The sequence below is a fragment of the Alosa pseudoharengus genome, unplaced genomic scaffold (assembly GCF_046254945.1).
Source record: "Alosa pseudoharengus isolate Yale_2024_CS ecotype anadromous, Long Island Sound unplaced genomic scaffold, YU_APseudo_1.1 YU_APseudo_1.1_scf_14, whole genome shotgun sequence".
NCBI classification, from domain to species: Eukaryota; Metazoa; Chordata; class Actinopteri; order Clupeiformes; family Clupeidae; genus Alosa; species Alosa pseudoharengus.
In genome coordinates this window covers 30,201,345-30,220,001 of record NW_027468609.1, presented here as the reverse complement: position 1 = coordinate 30,220,001, position 18,657 = coordinate 30,201,345, and the positions used below count along the sequence as shown (strand labels likewise).

The following is an 18,657-nucleotide window of genomic DNA, read 5'->3' as shown; positions in this document are numbered from 1 at the left end:
GCCTGGTCTCATGTAGTCGTAAACACAACCATTAAAATGCAACCACACAATCCTTTGTCTAAATTCCATGACATTCTAAAAACACACTGCTGAATTGTTAAAATTCTTTTATTCCCATTTGGCAGCAGAAGAGAGCAAATGAGAAGACAAGGCCTAGCAGCATTTTGTCTTTCTCTGGATAATTATGACACAGTCATTTCCCACAAAGACCTCTTGAGATCTGTCACTCCTTACAGTCAAACAATCCATCATGTCAAATAATCCAAAATGTCATCATTCCATAGAGTCGAGCAGTCTTTCATAGCCCCCGGGAGATCAGTAAAGATCTGGTGAGATCTCGTCTTGGATCATATTCAGATCATGTTCTCGCTCTTTATCAGCTCTGTAATAATGTGTATGGTCTTCTCATCTGGGGAAAGAGCAAAGCATATCTATGCATTACAGGCATTAGAGATAAACTCACATATTTTATTTTAATCTATTTCTTTAAATACATGTCCCACATGCCTAGCCTAATCACACTGTAATCTCACAAATTTAGGTTGCAACCAGGCAGACAATACATACAGCTGACAATAATAGCTTAAATCAATCCCACCACAGCTCTTACGAGTCCAAAAAGCAAATTAAATGTAAGGAATGTGGCGTAAAGGATAAATAACAAACAAAAGGTGCCATGGTGCATTGGAGTACCTTCCAGGTTCATCTTGGGGTTTCGCAGTTTCTCCTCCAAGAGGGAGTCTATTAGACAGCGCAAGTGTTTGAAGATAACTCCGATTCTCACTGGGGCCTGTGAAATGGTTCACAGGAAATGTAAACTGACTATGTAAAATCACCAACCTCACCAACCAAACACCTCCATTAAAGCAACACCAAAGCACTTTTCCTCTGTCGCACACATGCTATTTATCCAGCACTGGCTTTGCAAATAACAATGTCCACAGACAAGGTAGAGTATGTTACATGATTTTATGAAAGTATGATGCATTGCGAGATCAGAAGCAAGTCAAATTTGTAGTTTCTTATGTCTCATTCCATCGAACTACAGATCCGCAATCTGGCAAACTTACATAGTGTGGTTATAGCCGATAGAGGGCTGCGAAGCGAATTTAGAAGTGCTGTTCACCCTGTTACGAGTTGATGAACCACTGAAACAATTCTGGAAACATTATTTTATGGTACAAAAAACTCTTCGGTGTTGCTTTAATGCATTCACACTGCAACAGCCATAGCAAGGCACAAATAACCACTTCATTAGATCTGGCAGCTTTTAGGCACAACATTAACTTCTACATTCATTTGTTCAATTCAGTTTTAAATGAGGTACAATAACATAGAACAAAATTGTAGGTAAGGAAAAGTAATTGGGAATCTAACAATACACCATTTTCAATCAACCTGACATACAGTTAAGCACCACCAAAAGTGCAGAGGGGTGGCATGTGAGTGGGTTGGGAAAAGAACAAAAGAAAAGTACAGATCATATGGCAGTATGCATATGGCAATACTGCATGGAGCAGAACTATTTAAACTATAGTCTTAGGTCAGAGTTTGACAGAGTTCAAACTGTTTGAATGGCATGAAAATGATTCACAAACCTGAAAGTGTATCCAGCTATCCACCGAGATGAGCCTCTCGCGATGCTGAACGGTGATGTCACCACCAAAGAGCAGCATGGGAAAGGGAGAGATGAGGGTGGTGTCTCGCAGAAACACCTTTGAGTACTTGACCTGAAAATAACACCAAAGAACAAAGACCTTTTTACTCTACTGTAAGTCAAGTCAACAGGTAGAAACACTTCCTGTACTCTGATCCAGCATATTGAATGCTGACATAACTTATAAGGAACAAACAAGGAAACGGATAATGGCATTCTGTAATTTACACTAAAAGAAGAAGAAAGTATTTATTATCCTACATAGTGCACATAAAGTGCAATTGCATTCCATCATTATTTTTTAGTTAGTGTACTGGTAAAATCTATACCCATGTTGGAAACTATTGTTGTAAATATTGTAAATTACTGTGGATAAAGGCTGTTAAATTAATAAATGTAAACTTTAAAGTAAGATGACTTATTAGTGATGGAAGATGCTGTGGTATATTTTAAGTGTACTCATTTATTTAGACAAAACGAAATCTTATTTGCTAAAAGAAAATGTAAAATCTGAATATACATGACAGCAACCCACCTTCTCCTGGTAGAGCAGCCAGCCGTGGGTCTGCAGGTTGCGGTTGACGGAGGAGGGGTGGACCAGAGCCTTCCCCTGCGGCGTCTCGGCCGAGCAGGCCACGCGATCCTCCACGTCCACAGAGGGCGTGTAGAGGATGCGGCCCACGCTGTCGTACAGGCCTGCGGTCAGCACGGCGTTCAGGAGCGAGACTTCTTTCCTGGACAGAGGCCCCTCGGATTTGTCCTGGGGATGCCCGCCGCGAGACTTAGAGGACCGAGAGAACCCGGCCTGCTCCACCATTCGCGTCAGCTCCTGTTTCACGTCCTAAAGGGATGGATGGGGAGGGAGAAGGGTCACATATGGTGGATAGCTACTGATGGACAAATGCTGGCCAAATGCTTGTGAAACTCAAGGCCGGTTTTCTCTACGTGGAGAACTACAATGGAGATTTCCACTGAAACAAGCTTTTAGTCTATGACTAGGCTTAATCCATGTAGGGGAATCTGGCCCTTTCAGCTCATGTTACACTTTGTTCTTGTAAACTCTTTGACCCTTTTACTCAGGCTCTTCAGTGGAAACTTTCAATATTACAGCACATTTCTTCTGGATCATGAGAAATACCTCAATGGTGATGAGGGCAGTGTGGTTCAGGAAGTGTTTTCTGCAATACGCCATGCCAGCTCGGGTTCCTTCACTGCATGCATTTTTCCATCTGAGAGAAAAAATCCATGACCAAAAAATGACATTAGACATAAAAAACAAAAAAGTATCAAAGCTCAAATGAGAATTCACAAAGCTGTACTCATAAAAAGCTGTGCAATTCTACAAGTTTGTTTATTTCTCTGTTTCTATTCTGTTTTCTTACCATGGCCAGTTCAGAGTAAGGATTGTATCTTTCTTTATCAACACAAAATTATGCACATCAATCAATTAAATGTTCCATTTTGGTGGAACACTCCAAATTCAGTCTCTTCTGATAAAAACAAATACAAATCATATTAAGTACACTGTGTGCTCTACTTGGTAACTACTGAAGAAGTAATGTGACAAATGTTTCAGTAAATCTCTTTGGTAACTATTTTGTAACTAAAGACACTTGAATGCTGAATACATTTCAAAACCAGTTGATTTTTGGCAATGGAATCTGACAGTATACAGCCTTGTTGTTTCCTTAGATTATGGGAAAATATCTCATAACCTACATGGATAAAAAGGCTAATTTCCGGTATGTTTATCTTCAGTAATCGTTTCTCACTGGAACTTACTTATCATGAATTACTACTAACTTTGCTTCTGACAAAATATTTACACGACTGCATACCCCAGGTATGCCTTGTACATGGTGAGGTGATCAGAGTTAGCAACTGCTAGTGTCGCTTTAGCCAGGTTAGCCTCCTCCTTTCTTCCCATGGGAGTAGCAAATGGTGACTTCTCGGTTATTGCTGCTGCTATTGTTGCCTGGAGGGTAGAAAAATAATATTTTTCTGTTCACTGTGCTTGGCAAAGTACGGTCATCCAAAACAAATACCTAAATCAGTAAATAAATCTCCCAAAAAGTTACAGAGAAAATAATGTAACATATTGGAATATATACTGGAACTCACAATGGGTTCGAGGCAGCCCAAGATGGCGCCGAAGATGAGCATCTTGCCAATCTTGACGTTGACGGGCAGGGCAGCGAGGTGGTGACCCAGAGGGGTCAGCATGTGCTGCTCCGGGTGGCAGGCACCAATCTTTCTCAGGAGGCTCACAGCGTTACACACAGACTGCTGCTGAGGAGCGTCCAGGGCGCGAGACAGGAAGTCTTCGGGTGACCCATACTCACACTTCTGCGAGGTTAAGGAGGGAAGTGTGCATATTTTAGTACGTGCATTAGGCCCCCGGAAATGTGTGGTTGCGTGAAGGTGTAAATGTGCGTGTGATGTGTGTGAAGTGTGTGAAGTGTGTGTGGGTATGTGAGGCTCTGTAAAGACTGTAACTACAAACAAGCGGACAATACTATATACATCTATCCATCTCTGGATAACTTGATTTACTATTACTGTTTGTTTTACATCATTTCACAAGTTACAGAAACATTACCATGATATGAAGACACAGCTCTTCCAGAGGCACCCTCAGTATCTCAGGAATGGAATATTCCAGAAAGCCATTGAATCTGAGATTGAGAGCAAACCAACATCACAACAGAGGTATACACCAGTAATAATAACAGTTAGTAGTATGGAACACTATTACATCAGACAAAGAGTTACTGGTTGGTGGGTGGTGTCTTTTAGCTATAGTGATTGTAAACAGGTGTCTCAAACCTATATTTGGTATATAGGCGGAAACAGAAGCCCTTGCGAACACGTCCTGCCCTTCCTTGCCTCTGGAGGGCGCTAGCCTTGCTCACAAAGGTCTCCACGAGAGAACTCATCTGGCTGCTCTCATGGTATCTGGAGAATAAAGAGATTAGTTTGTTTGTGAAATGTTTGATTTGTTTGTCCTATTTGTGTTTGTCCTATTTGGTAAACAAAATAGGAACTGAAGTTTACATTCCTAACTTAAATAATAATAAAAAGTTGATCTTACTTGTTCTCCTTTGTTTTGCCAGTGTCAACCACAAACACTACATCTGGAATTGTGACTCCTGTCTCAGCAATGTTTGTAGAGAGAACAATCTGTCCAAAAAAGGTGTTGTTAAACATGTCACACCAAAACCAGATAGTGAACAATAACACTAATATGAAACAAGCTGCAGTACCTTCCTCACTCCAGAAGGGGGAATTGTAAATGCTGCTGCTTGATCCTTAGAGGACAGTGTGGAGTGCAGGGCTACCAGCCTATACCTGTGGAATAATGTCATGATGCAGTGAAACACATCAGACCCAGATATATACAACTTCACACGGTCATGCAAAAAAGGTGATGCTGTTCACAACTACAAACAACAGTATGTCAGAGCTGACACTATTCACTATATGGACAAAACACGCCTACACAGTGATGCACACATTGCACAAAGCTAGGTCCAAACGTGATTTTGGTACGGAAGAACAAACCATGGGTTCTCTACACCATTAAACACCTTTGGGATGCACTAGAACAGACAGTGTAAACCAGGCCTTCTTGCCCAACATCAGTGACTGAATGAAAGGGCAACAGTTCCTACAGAGCCTACAAAATCTTGGGGAAAGCCATCCCAGATGAGTGGAAGCTGTTATAGCTACACACAGGAGACCAATTATTGGATTTAGAATGGGATGTCATTGAAGTTCCTGTGGGTATAATGGCAGGCATTTGTCCATATAATGCATAGTTAGAGAGAGCACAGATGGGTTTATATTTTGATGAATGTGCGTAAGACAAAAAATGACCTGTCTTTGGCACGGAAGCGCTTGTCCGAGGACAGAAGATCATACAGCTGCTGGATGTGAGCGAGACCCGGCAAGAACACTAGGATGGCGCCGTCCACCTCTGTAAACTGAGGAGCCTTGTCTGCAGAGTAATGTAGACTGAGCTTAAAAACAGTTTTGTTAAGCTACATCTCTCCCTAGACATGGAAACCGTGTGCTGTATTTCATAATGCATGCTATTTTGCACTAACCTGCTACAGCAGAGATTTTTTAAATGAGAAAACCTAAATAACATACACTGCTTTCTTCACAGGCTGATAAAATCTCACTATAACCGCTAAAATATAATGACCAAAAGCATGCAATGGTAACGTTTTGATTTTGAACAAATTCTACTTCGACCCCATGATCAAGAGAATGCTCAACAGCAGCCTGACAATGATCCCTCACCCAGGTAGGCCAGAAGGTCCATAATCAGGTCCATATTGATCTTGTAGGGGTTCATGTATTGCAGGGCATGGCGGGTGCGGTTACTGAAGTGGTCCAGGTCGGGGCCTAGAGTCCAGCCAGAACCAGAGTCCTTCGGAATCACCTCCTGAGAACAGCAGAGCACATACAGGCCTGTCTCACAGATCCAGTCTCGATGGACAGATGGAAGAGTGTCCATTTCACTGTCCGCAGAGGATATGTTGCGTCATGGGAGTGAGACCCGCTGTGGTAGGCTGGTAGAAAAAGGACACACGCAATGGGAGACAAACCTGGTGCTGGAAGACCTTTCCTCCTTTCTGCGTGACACTGACACTGACTTCATCCTCGTCCTCCAGGAACCTCTGGCAGTAGTCCGAGTCCTGCTCCAGAACGTAGCCCGTCTCCTCCACAATATCCTCCAGGTGAAACACCTGGACACAACAACAGCACAAGACTGAGAGAGGCCCCACTCAGAGTGTTGACATCATGAATAATGGACCAGTCACTCAGGCAAATAAACAATTTCTGCAGGGGATTGTTTTGAAAAGAACAAAGTATGAGTAAGATATCTTAGACTCTTATCTGAGTAAAGAGTACTTTCAGACAGTGTATTATACGGTCAATTGAACGATGTCAGTGAACAAACATGAGACATGTAATTTTGCTCTGAGGCGCCATCTTTGAGGTATGTCCCCAGACAAAAAAAACATTGTTTATCTTCAGGATTCATGTGTGTGTGTCCCCTGGCCCTCAGGGCTGGGCTTGCCTCGACAGGGAAGGTCCTGCCGGGGATGGTGATGACGGGGCAGCGGTTGAAGTAGCTGGCAAACTTATCGCAGTCCACCGTGGCACTCATCAGGATGAGCCGCAGGTCGGAGCGCTTCAGCACCAGGTCTTTCAGGATGGTCAGCAGGAAGTCCGACTGGACACTTCGCTCATGGACCTGCAGTGGTGGAGAGACAAAGAGGAGGGGGGGGCATGAAAAGTCTGCAACTGACACACGTTGACAAAAATATGTAGCAGACAGTGGTATAAACTGTCAACCAGTGTACATTCAGGTCAATAACAAAAGAATGTATCATTTGAGAGTATGGATTTTTTTTATTTTCAATTATCCTCATCATAGTAGCTTGAATTTCCCCTGGGGATCAATAAAGTATCTATCTATCTATCTATCTATCTATCTATCTATCTATCTATCTATCTAGTTCTAGAAGAATAATTCATTATTCTAGAACATGATACCATCAATGCTGTGACTAATGATGACTAACTATAGGTTGACCATGAAGATTTGGTGACTGGCCCTGACCTCGTCCACGATGATGTGCGTGATTGAGTTGAGGAGGCGGTCCTGCTGGAGCTTACGCAGCAGAACGCCAGTGGTGCAGTACAGCAGGCGGGTGGAGTCTCCGGAGCGGTTCTCCATCCGGATCTGATAGCCACAGATCGATGTCTGGAAACAAAGATCCTCAGTTTAAAACCCAAACAAGAACAAAACAAGAACCAAAACATGGTCATACAAAACAGAACATAGTTTGATTCTATGTAATGTGGTTAGAACATGAATGAAAATATTTAGAAGGATAGAAGGAAACACAAGGATGGAAGACTAAAGGACAGACTAAGACAGCAACATTAAAGAACCAAAGGTGGATAGATAGCAGGAGCAAGAAAGTTCTAGCATGGTACTTATCAGTAACATTGAAAATGAAGATCAATGCTCCAGCTACATTTCCCCCCTAAATTTTCTTTGGAATCACCCATATGTGATGGGATAACATGGTAAAAATTAATTTCATTGTGATACCATCCTAGCAACATGCACAATATAGTAAGAATGGTATCCAGGATGTTGCTAGGTGACGGTATCCAGGATGTTGCTAGGGTGAGGGTTGAAATGGAGCAGAAATCGAGGATTCCCAAATCCCATCCCAAACATGAACGTCAGCCTGCTCACCCGTGCCCCCGGGCTGTCGTCGCTGCCCAGCTCCTGGTTGACGCGGCTGGCCAGGCTCATGGCCGAGATCCTGCGGGGCTGCGTCACCACCACGTTACAGCGCCTGCCCCCTCCCTGTCCCAGCAGCGCCTCCTCCAGGATGAACTGGGGCACCTGCGTGCTCTTCCCGCTGCCCGTCTCGCCGGCCACCACCAGCACGCGGTGCCGGCGCACCGCCTCCAGCAGCCGCTCGCGCTCCCGGAACACCGGCAGCTGCTCGCGCTCTCCCAGCAGCCTCTGGGCCAGCGGCGAGGCGCGCAGACGCTGCAGGAGAGCCCGGCCGGCCTCGTCCTCCTCCGCGTCCTTGCTCGTCGCCGCTTCCCTGCCGGGAGCATCTCCGTCGGCGTCCTCGCCGGCCAGGCTCTCCCAGGTGTCCTCGGGCTCGTCGGCGGAGCCAACGTTGGCGGGCTGCTCTGGGCTGGTCGGTGGGGAGGGCTGGCTGTTCTGCTGTTGCTGCTTGAGGCGGGTCAGCAGGCGGGCGATGAACTGGTCACGAGGCTTGTTGGCCGCCGTGCGGCTCTCCTCCTCCTGCTGCTGCTCGCTGTCCCGCCACTCCAGCCACACGTCGCGGTAGGTGGGCGGTAGTAGCTGGTGCACTGGCTGAGAACATGGAGAAATATAAAATGAGATACTGTATATAGAATATAAAATACATAAAATGAAAATAAAATAGGAGTGGATGAGGTCCATTATGTTGTAGCTCTCCACACAGGAACAATAACTAAGAACTCTGCCATACCTCATATTTATGGACTATTTTTATGGAGCATAGACTGCATCGGGGTCCTGCTTGCCCAGTCAGGACTTATTTTCTAATACTGACCGGCAGACTTTACATTATCCCTTACATAATATTGCTAGGAGATTTGGGCAACTTACCTGTCCTTTGATCAGATTATAGAGGGCCTGTGTGGCGCCCAGGTGTTGAGCTTGCATGCTGTCCTCTGTCAGGATAGAAGTACAGACCTCCAGCACATCATCAGGTCTCCTTACACGCACACTGTTAAAACAGAGGAATGAAAGGTTTATGTTAACAGAGGATTTATCTTCCAAACGAGTTTAATCACTGCATCCCAATGGGTATATGTAAACATTATTTTACAGAAAAGAAAAACAGATGGGAAGAGATAAATCATACACTTGCAATACTGCTGATAAATAAAATTGTTGGTCATATTTTACAATAACACTAACAAAGCAGGCTTGACAAAATGATGACAGTACATACCGGCATTTCCAATATCTGCCTGCTTGAACTTTCTCAAAGGTTGGTGGCGGACTCTTGGGAAGATTTTTCCGAACCCAGTCAATCAAGAACTGTTTTGGAGACTTTCCAGTCCAGCTACGTGCTGTGTAGTCAAAGTTGCGGATATCTTTTGGCTCATTCTTCTTCACCTCTGTGAAAAATAAAGAACAAATCAGAACAGCTGTACAACTGTGCAACACTAACAAACAAGGTTGCTGTTAATGTAATTTGTTATGGCCTGAATACTAACAACATATTGGACTCAGATTTAATTCACAACAAATGGTAGCAGTCTCTTGGGTTCGACATTGGCATCATCTGGGCATTGAGACCTCAGTTCAGTGACTTTACATTATATAAATTCATTATATAAATTGTCCAACTTGACCAGTAATCTCCAAACACATTTATCTAATCAGCTTGAGCTCACTTGGCTTTTCAGCTTGCTTCTCAGCTTGCTCAAAAAGGTTAAAGTTGATGTCCTCCTTCCCTTCTGTTACAGGAGCAGGCTTCTTCTTATCCTCCTTGGGTGTGTCCACCACTTTAATAGCTGGGTTGAACATGGGGTGAGCTTCCAGAGGCTTCATTTCTGTAAGTAGCACATGGCAACAGCTAACATTATATTGCTTAAGCATTAGCCTACAATGTAAGCCCCTACATCATCAAATCTACAGATGATCTACAGACCATCAATATATGCATTGAAAGAGAGTATGTGATGTACATTACATCCATAAAGAAAACCCACAGATGATCCACGTTCATTACAAACCTTGCTGGATGACCCTGATTCTGTCTTGGGCAGTCCTTTGTCCGGTTTTATCCTTCTTGGCCTTGGCTGCGGCAGCCATTTCTTTTGCGTCATACAACTGTGCGGTAAGCACCAGGTACCGGTCATTCTGCCAATCGCAATGACATACATTAAGGTCAAATTAGAGGTGGAGATGGTAACTTCAACTGAAGAGAACCATCACAACGAGCCTTACGGGATCAAACTTCTCGTCCAGCTCAGGGTTGCGTACAGGACCGCCCGCCTCCTCCTCTTCTTCTTCACTCTCTTCGCTTGACTGCTCGGCGTATCTCAAGATCCACTCCTTCAAATCTGCTTTGCTATCTTTAGCTGGAGCCTAGCAACATGAAAAACAACAATGGTGGATAGGAGGTTTTCAGTATCTTTACGGAAAGTGTAATTCCCTTACACGTGGGGTAATGTACCTTTGTGTGATTTGTTTGACGAGGGCACCTACTGTATTTTTCTGTTGTTGAACTTCTTTGTTGGCCTCAGTTTTGGGAGCTTGGGGCTTATTGTCCTCTTTGGGGGGCTGGAACTTAGGCTTGGATTTATTGTTCTCTTCGTGCATCCTCTGACTAAAGCCTTCAGGGAGCTCCTCTGGTTGTGTGTGCAAGAAAAAGAGAAAGAGAGAGAGAGGAAAGAAGAGGTAGAAAGAATGATTACAACAAGGGAAAGAAATTATGTCTGATGTGAAAGAATTGGACATAACAGGAAATACAAACATTTACACCAATATGTCGTTTGTACTTTACCATCTTTAAGGTTAAGACACAACCAGTCGAGTGCTGAATGAAGATCCCCTCCATACAGCATACTGCTCTTCATGGCCTCCTCGATATGTTCTGTCTTAAAATGGAACCTCTGTAGGGCTGTATACAAATCCTAGGAACAGAATTGTAAAATGGTTTACACTGAAGTTCACTCACACACACACACACACAAAGAAAGCAAGTAAACCCTGTAAGCAGAGGTCAAATTCACTCACCAGAAGTTTCTTGGTGGTGATTCGTCCAGATATTGGACCTCTGTCCCCATACTCCTGCCTATAGTCATTGATCAGTTTGATAACTTTTTTTTCCAGGTCTGGTTGGATGACAACCTTTGCAGCAGTAGGAAAGAACATTACATAAAGTTAAGCAAGTGTTAATGAATGGAGGCAATACAAAAGCCACAATGCCTCAGAACACAAGCAACAATGCATAGATGACCTTACTTTGAGAATGGACTTGTCAGATGCTACTCCACTGTCAACTTGGGGACTTGAGAGGCAATATGTCTTTGGTGCTGTAAAGAAGTTCAACGAGATGTCAAATGTCAAATGTATCTCCCCATACATGACAGCCAGTAAGTCAGTTGCCTATACCACACGATGACTTGCTGGATAAATTGTCAAAAAACGTCAGCGGAGAAGTGGTTTACCTTTAGGTTTGCTCTCGTTTGAAGCAGGTTTTATGTTCGTTTTTGAAGATTTCTTTCCCGCAGATGGGTCAGCTGCTCCATTAGTTGCAGAAGGGACTTTATTCACTGCAGCAGCTGAGGGGACTACTGGAGGACCAGCCGACTTCTTCTTCTTCCCACCCATATTTCAGCGATTTCGCTTGCCAAAACAACACACACACTAGGAACGTGGACACTCAGCAATTCTGCAATTCAAAGCAAAAAATGGAATACAAAACGTGGAACATCCATGTTTGCTGTCAAAATGCCAACAGAAGTTGACGGTCCAAGCTTGTTAGCTTGTCAGCTAACTTCGTGAGATGTAGAGCTAGGTCCAGATAACTTTATCAATGAAAAATCCGATGGAACACATTGAAATTAAACTACCACGTGCGATGACAAACTATCCTGTCAGACAACTTTAGCCAATACTGTTTTGGCTGCCTCATACACAAGCAAATCAAGGTAGTAGATGTGGTGCTAATGTCTGCGTTATCTGCACATATGTTGGCATCATAGGGTTAGCATCTGTAAATGAACTTTTGGTGTTGCCGTAGCGGAAATGATTAACCGGAAAAAGAATTATGAAAATCGTGTCCGCTTGCCTCGCTGTGTAAACATGGCGGACGCCTTTGGAGACGATTTGTTCAGCGTGTTTGATGACGAGCAAACTAGTTCTTCTAAAGCTAAACCAACGCCACCGGCTGGGTATGTACAATTACTTATTTGGTTTTCGTGAGATATATATGAATTTATTGTTATTTGTTCTGTATTCGAGTAAATTGGTGATGTTTCGGTGTCATGCTTCAGCTGTGGGAGCCATCCAGCAGTAGCTAACGTTAGCTGTAATGCTAGGTATAATGGATTTACACTGTGTCCCACGTTAGCAAGCTAACGTGAGATTTGAACAGCCAGTTAGCTTGCTAACTAGCTAGTTAAATTGACATACATTTTGTGACCATTAAAACTTTAACCACTATATCTCCTGCCATTCCCTATATTTATCTAAATAACAGAAAAACTGCTGGTAAACATGGAAAAGGAAAGAAAGAGTCGCCCTCTATTACCAAGAGTAAACGAGAAGCTGACAATGATGGCACAGATGAAGTTGTCTTTGGGAAGAAGGCGAAGCTCGAAACCGTATCGCCAGAAGAAATCAAGTAATTATCTCCTTTTTCTTCCACACCCCTGATGTGTGCATTTGTTCTGCAGTGCAAAGGATGATTCGGCTGCTAATGTTTGTTTTGATCTGATCTGTGTAGCCTCGCAGACCTCATGCCTCAGGTAAAAGTGGAACCAGTGGAGACCGTTGAAGGCTGTACACATGAGGTAAGGGCTGAGAGTCTAGAGCTGGAAATGGTATTTTTTTCTCATACCTTCATGCGAACATAACTTCATTATCCCCTGTTTTCATTTGAGACGCAACAAAACATCCCTTTTCCCACATTACAGGTCGCTCTACCAGCAAATGAAGACTACAAACAGTTGAAACCTCGAGTTGGGAAAGCGGCAAAAGTAGGTCCATCTAGTTCTCCCTCTTATTGCTAACAAATCGGGACTTTTGAAGTATTACCTCAGTGTATTGTGCACATTTATATGATGTGTGATCATGCTATTATGTGAGTCGTTGAGTGCCACACTATGGAAGCAATGTATTGTTTTCTTCTGATTACAGCCATGTTTGCAAGTAAAATATCAAGCCACCTGTGTTTCAATTGACAATATTTTCCTATTTGTACATAACTTGTTATTAATGATGTCAGGCTAAGATCCCAGCAGCATTAATCCAAACACGTTCATTCTTTGAATGCATCTTGCACTGTAAAGAATGAAAAATGTACATCCAGGCCAAGCCCTGTTTATATACCCAAAGGTCCTAATTCCCTAGTCAACCTCTTACCCTCTTCTGTCCATCAGGAGTACCCATTCATACTGGACCCCTTCCAGAGAGAAGCCATTCTGTGCATTGACAACAACCAGTCTGTTCTAGTGTCAGCCCACACATCAGCTGGAAAAACAGTGTGTGCAGAGTGAGTAGGAGACAAATTGACCTAATTTAGACCTTGAGTAAAAAAAGTCTATATCGCCGCTGTCTCATGAATAATACATATGTCCAAAACCATTACTTTTCATACAGTCATTCACTTGCTTGTGTGATAGTATTATTCCCATTTTACCAAATTTAAGTTTAGATGGCCATTTTTGTACAAGCTATGGTGGAAATACATGTTTTGTATATCGTTTAGAATGGCCAAATTGCATTACGTTCTTGCTAGCCTATGTATGCACTTAGATTTTCCTGATGTTGAATGTATCTTGCTGATATGTCTTGTTATAAAATATGAAATGATCTTCCAATTACTTTCTGAACTGCACTTCATCCTACCTTTGCCTAGTTTAGTGTCCCTGCACTCTTCTTCTCTCCCACGTTGGCCTGCGTGCTAACCAGGCTACTCCCACATCTCATGCCTCCGAAAAAACATCTCCCTTCTTGAAGTTAATGTTTCTGGAGTAAAGAAAACGCTGCATGCCTCCTTTTTTTAACCAAACGTTTATTTAGCATTGCAGAGGTTTCAAACAATGTTGTAGCTCTCCAAATTGCGTAGTTCGAAGTCCGTAACTTCTGGAAACTTTGGTAGCAGCCTTTGCGTGCTTCTGCAGTTAAGCGAAGTTACTATGAACAACTCATGCGTGTTAAATAGATGATGTGATTAAACATATTTTCTTTGATCATTTAGATACGCAAAGCTAACTGTAAGCGGGGAGACTGAACATTCTATTTGTAGACAACATTCTATTTGTATTTGTATAAGTCAAAATCATCAGAAGTGGAGATGCATTGTTTTTTTTTATCGGACAGCGATGATATGCTGTATGTTATTGAGACTGGTAGTGTAAAGAGATGGTTTGTTATTGTTGCAGAAAAAAAGATTGCTGAAGCATGCCATACGTTTTGCAAGCCTTCTAGGTGGTGAATGTACATAATAATACCTTAAACTAAAGTGTATAGGACTTGTCACCCATGCCTGTATTTTTCTTTCTTAATAAGATATGCCATTGCCCTGGCCCTGAGGGAAAAGCAGAGAGTGATCTTCACCAGCCCCATCAAAGCCTTGAGTAATCAGAAGTACAGGGAGATGTACGAAGAGTTCCAGGACGTGGGACTGATGACAGGAGATGTCACTATCAACCCCACGGCCTCCTGCCTGGTTATGACTACTGAGGTAAGACTATAGCGTCACGATTTCCTCATGATTGTCTATGGCATGGGTTGCAACAGGCAGCCCGCGGGCCAAAACTGGCCCACTAGCAATATTCTTTGGGCCGCCAGATTATTCTAGTAGTCCGATTCTTTTTTTTAAATTTAAAAAAAAAAAAAATATTTAAACATTATTTTACGATATCGATTTACAAATAGTCACCAATCAGTCCACAGGTGCTTAACGCAATAGGATCTGGCCTAGCTAGCCTACTCTGTGTGTAGCCCTCAGCCTGCGCTGCAATGTTGCGCTTTTGTGCCGCTGTCTGGAGCAGATAGGCCACATTGAAGGTGCTGCTCCATCTGGTCGGCTAGTGCCGCCTGATATTCTTTTCAAACAGCGACACCATTGCATATACATCACCAACAGCATATCAGGTACCTCGGCCATAGTTACTTGCTGACCCCTGGTCTATGGATTTCTTCATATAGGAGAACATACAACTCTTGTATAGCTTACCCAAATGTGTATGATTATTTACAAAATTGACCCTCATTGATTGATTGATTTATTGATCTCAGTAAGGCCGGTTTTCCACTGAATGGTACCTGCTCAGCTTGTCTCGACTCGACTTTACTCTATTCGGTTTTGCTACCAGATGCCTCTTTTTCTACGGTTAAAATGAACTTAACCCCTTAATGTAGCTGGATGTCATAGCGGAAGGAAACTACCGCGCCATCATTAATGTGGGACACACAGTAGCACTCCATAACAACAATAGTGGAAATCAAGGATTATCTATGATCTTTTTGAACTGCAGAGTGTTTTTTTAGAGTGACAGATTGAATTTGCAAACACACCTGTTGTAAATGATAATAATATGTAGTTGTGAAATGCCAGGCTTGTTTAGAACATCAATACAGCATTACACAACAACGACCAATCAGTAACCTGCAATACTTTTCACTGAAACCAATCGATAACGTTGGTAAAGCAAAGCTCCGCTTCAACCCGTTGGAAGGCTACGGGGTAACGACATTTAAACGAACAAAGCTGATTCTTCCAACTTCCATACAAACGGAGCAGAGACCGGATAACACACTGTCTAGTTTAGCATTGAGTATTGTATAGTCAGATTTGAATATAACGTGGCCAAAAGCTATTGTAGACTAATTATTCTTCTTGTTTAAAAAAGATTTCCAAATCAGTGATTTACATCTATCTGCTCTGCCATTTACCATACACAAAAAACTGGTATTGTGTTTTGTGAATCTTTACATTCAGACATTCAAATGAAATTTCGTTAAAAAGCATGTAGCCTAAATATTTTCTCCATTTGCCTGCTAGTGTATGATGCTTGCATGAGGGAAACATCCCAGAAGAGTGGCACTCATATAGGCCTAATTGCTGTTGTCTCATGCAAGCATTGCTGAGTAAAGCAATTAAACTATTGCAATTATATTGTATATTAGTAAAGCATTCCTCTGATGTGCATGTTGTCACAAACTTTGACTGCTTCGAAGTGCATGTATAATAATATAGCATAATAATAATAATTGTGATAATGATCATCACAATGATATTTTTATGTACCCATATAGATAGATTTCTGGACCCATCTTTAGACTGGGGGGGGGGTCTTGGTGTGCCCTATGATCCCAAAGTCTGTCATGACCCGGGCTCAGGTCAAAGAAGTTTAAACTGATTATTGTCATTTTACCGTAGGCTACTGTTCATTTTGAACAGACATCAGTGTGTTTACTTGGAAAGAGTACTGTATATTTCCAATACCGATATTGAAATTCCATTGTAAGTTTGGTCTTAAATTTAATTTAGAAGTAGTATTAAAATGTCTTAAAAAGTCTTAACTTGTTTATACCTGTAGTAGACCCATCTTTTGGTGTTCGCCTCAGCTTGTTTGGAACCTTGACAGCGGTACCAGTTTTTTTTTTCTAATGGAAAATGAAAATAAACAAGTAGTTGAATCGAGTTGAGCAGGAACCATTCAGTGGAAAACTGGTATTAGGCTTTAGAAAGGGGTAGTTGTACATTTTCTTTGAGTTGATTGATGATGCTCTTTCAGATTTTGCGGAGTATGCTGTACAGAGGTTCAGAGGTGATGCGAGAGGTGGCCTGGGTCGTGTTTGATGAGATCCACTACATGAGGGACTCCGGTAGGTCACTTTATCTCTGATCCATACATAAATAAAAGAAATGTTTTAACTGTTGTGGAGAGACAGTAGCATTTTTAGCTGTTTGAAGCGTTGCTGAGTTTGCATGTGTTTGCTGCAGAGCGTGGAGTGGTATGGGAGGAGACGATCATCCTGCTGCCAGACAACGTGCACTACGTCTTCCTCTCTGCCACCATCCCCAACGCCAGACAGTTTGCAGAGTGGATCTGTCACCTCCATAAACAGGTGTGTGTAGTGTGTATTTATGTCGACTCATTAAGCGCTTATTATTATTATTATTATTATTATTATTATTATTATTATTATTATTATTATATATAATTTTTTAAAAACATTCTCATTGTTGCTTGCTGATGTATTTATTTTGTGTGGTGCAATGAAAACGGTGTATAAGAGTGCGTTTGTTTTGCCCCAGCCATGCCATGTGGTGTACACAGACTACCGCCCCACTCCCTTGCAGCACTACATCTTCCCAGCAGGGGGCGACGGACTTCACCTTGTGGTGGACGAGAATGTAAGTATATATCGGCTGTCAGCCCAGCCGCTGGGAACCAGCACGAAGAATAACATCTTCATACCAATCCAGCTGGCTATTTACGCGCATTGTAAATAACATCTACCCCCGTGTTGATGTTCTCAGCACTTATTTTCCAGATAAGGCCCGTGTCCAGCTCAGGGAAGGCATGCGTTTAAAAGGGAGTTTTTTCCCCCCCCCTCCTAATCCATTATGGTTGTTGGACAGTCAGTTCTATGCTGTCACTTGGGCTCTTTTTAAATCTTGTGTTGAACGCTAGTCCCTGTTCTGAAGCCATGCCCCAGGGCAGCGTTCCTTTTCACTGTCAGACTCTGGGAGGCGTCAGGTGTCGTTTACATTCTATTATTAAGTAGGGCTTAGTCAGGGTGACTGTTTTAAATTATCCACATCATGCATGCTATTTAGACGGGAGAATGGAGGAGTTACGTCAGCAACTATGTTATCTCTGTACAATGTATGCTGACAGAAACGCATGATGAGAGACAATGCGGGTATGAAAACACATGCATATAGGTAGCACAGCTTCTAACTCTGCCCATCATGGTCCATAGAGTCTTCTTGTCCATAGATTCAGCTGGGCAGGTGTGTTAGATTTAGAGCTGGATCTCATCAAAGACACTATGTTTTACAGAAACCGTACTCTTATGAAATCTGAAGATTTTTTTTTACTCTAAAGCATGCACAAAGAATCCAAACAGACTGGATTGAGTAGCTGATAACAGATGCACTGGCTTGTTTTTGGGCCGACATGTGTTTGACGGGCTACTCTTGGTTTGATGCCCTCTCCCCCCCCCCCCCCCAGGGCGAGTTCAGGGAGGACAACTTCAACACGGCCATGCAGGTCCTGCGGGACGCCGGCGACTCTGGGGGGAGCAGTGGAGGGGGGAAGTGGGACCCCAAAGGCAGGAGAGGAGGAACGAAAGGTAAGAACTGGACGAGCATAAGGTAATATGAATGGATTCTTCATTCTATTTGATTATCATGGTCTAGGTTTGCATCCAGAGGCATCATGTTGCTACATGAATCAGCTGCTTAGTTTGTGTTCCCTGTTTTTTGGCCACCTCATTGATTGGCCCAGTTTTGAAGCCTGATGTGGTTTAACCAAGAGGATTCGGATGATTAGTCGTCACTGACCTGGCCCACTGTTAGCATCTGTATTCTGTCAGAAAATTCTTAGAAGGCCTAGATTGTTTGACTGATGCTACTCTTGCAGACCGGGCAGATGGATTCACTGTGCATGTTTATTAACACTGGCAATAAACGGCAGAGACAAGA

General features: G+C 42.8%; 2 protein-coding genes across 2 annotated transcripts in view; one reads left to right on the top strand and one right to left on the bottom strand.

Annotated features, from left to right (window-relative positions):
- Positions 1-90: 90 nt before the first annotated feature.
- On the bottom strand, positions 91-11,967 carry dhx29 (DEAH (Asp-Glu-Ala-His) box polypeptide 29). Its single transcript, XM_076284628.1, has 27 exons — positions 11,438-11,967; positions 11,232-11,302; positions 11,004-11,117; positions 10,771-10,900; positions 10,473-10,615; positions 10,212-10,352; positions 9,998-10,124; positions 9,656-9,814; positions 9,208-9,376; positions 8,859-8,979; positions 7,941-8,579; positions 7,293-7,436; positions 6,747-6,923; positions 6,271-6,411; positions 5,963-6,107; positions 5,534-5,654; positions 4,921-5,005; positions 4,749-4,837; positions 4,484-4,612; positions 4,257-4,332; positions 3,779-4,003; positions 3,496-3,632; positions 2,796-2,886; positions 2,193-2,498; positions 1,599-1,730; positions 694-790; positions 91-409 (listed from the first exon to the last, which is right to left on the bottom strand). Exons 1-27 carry the CDS (start codon positions 11,598-11,600, stop codon positions 354-356), a joined length of 4,128 nt encoding a protein of 1,375 aa, XP_076140743.1. The 5' UTR covers positions 11,601-11,967; the 3' UTR covers positions 91-353.
- Positions 11,968-12,060: 93 nt separating this feature from the next.
- Positions 12,061-18,657, top strand: part of mtrex (Mtr4 exosome RNA helicase) — a 37,291-nt gene continuing 30,694 nt past the window's right edge. Inside the window, exons 1-10 of the mRNA XM_076284624.1 lie at positions 12,061-12,163; positions 12,472-12,615; positions 12,718-12,784; positions 12,908-12,970; positions 13,373-13,485; positions 14,505-14,679; positions 16,739-16,829; positions 16,948-17,072; positions 17,263-17,361; positions 18,185-18,305. Coding sequence (XP_076140739.1) covers positions 12,075-12,163; positions 12,472-12,615; positions 12,718-12,784; positions 12,908-12,970; positions 13,373-13,485; positions 14,505-14,679; positions 16,739-16,829; positions 16,948-17,072; positions 17,263-17,361; positions 18,185-18,305 — 1,087 coding nt within the window. The 5' untranslated portion in view covers positions 12,061-12,074. The remainder of the gene's footprint in view (positions 12,164-12,471; positions 12,616-12,717; positions 12,785-12,907; positions 12,971-13,372; positions 13,486-14,504; positions 14,680-16,738; positions 16,830-16,947; positions 17,073-17,262; positions 17,362-18,184; positions 18,306-18,657) is intronic.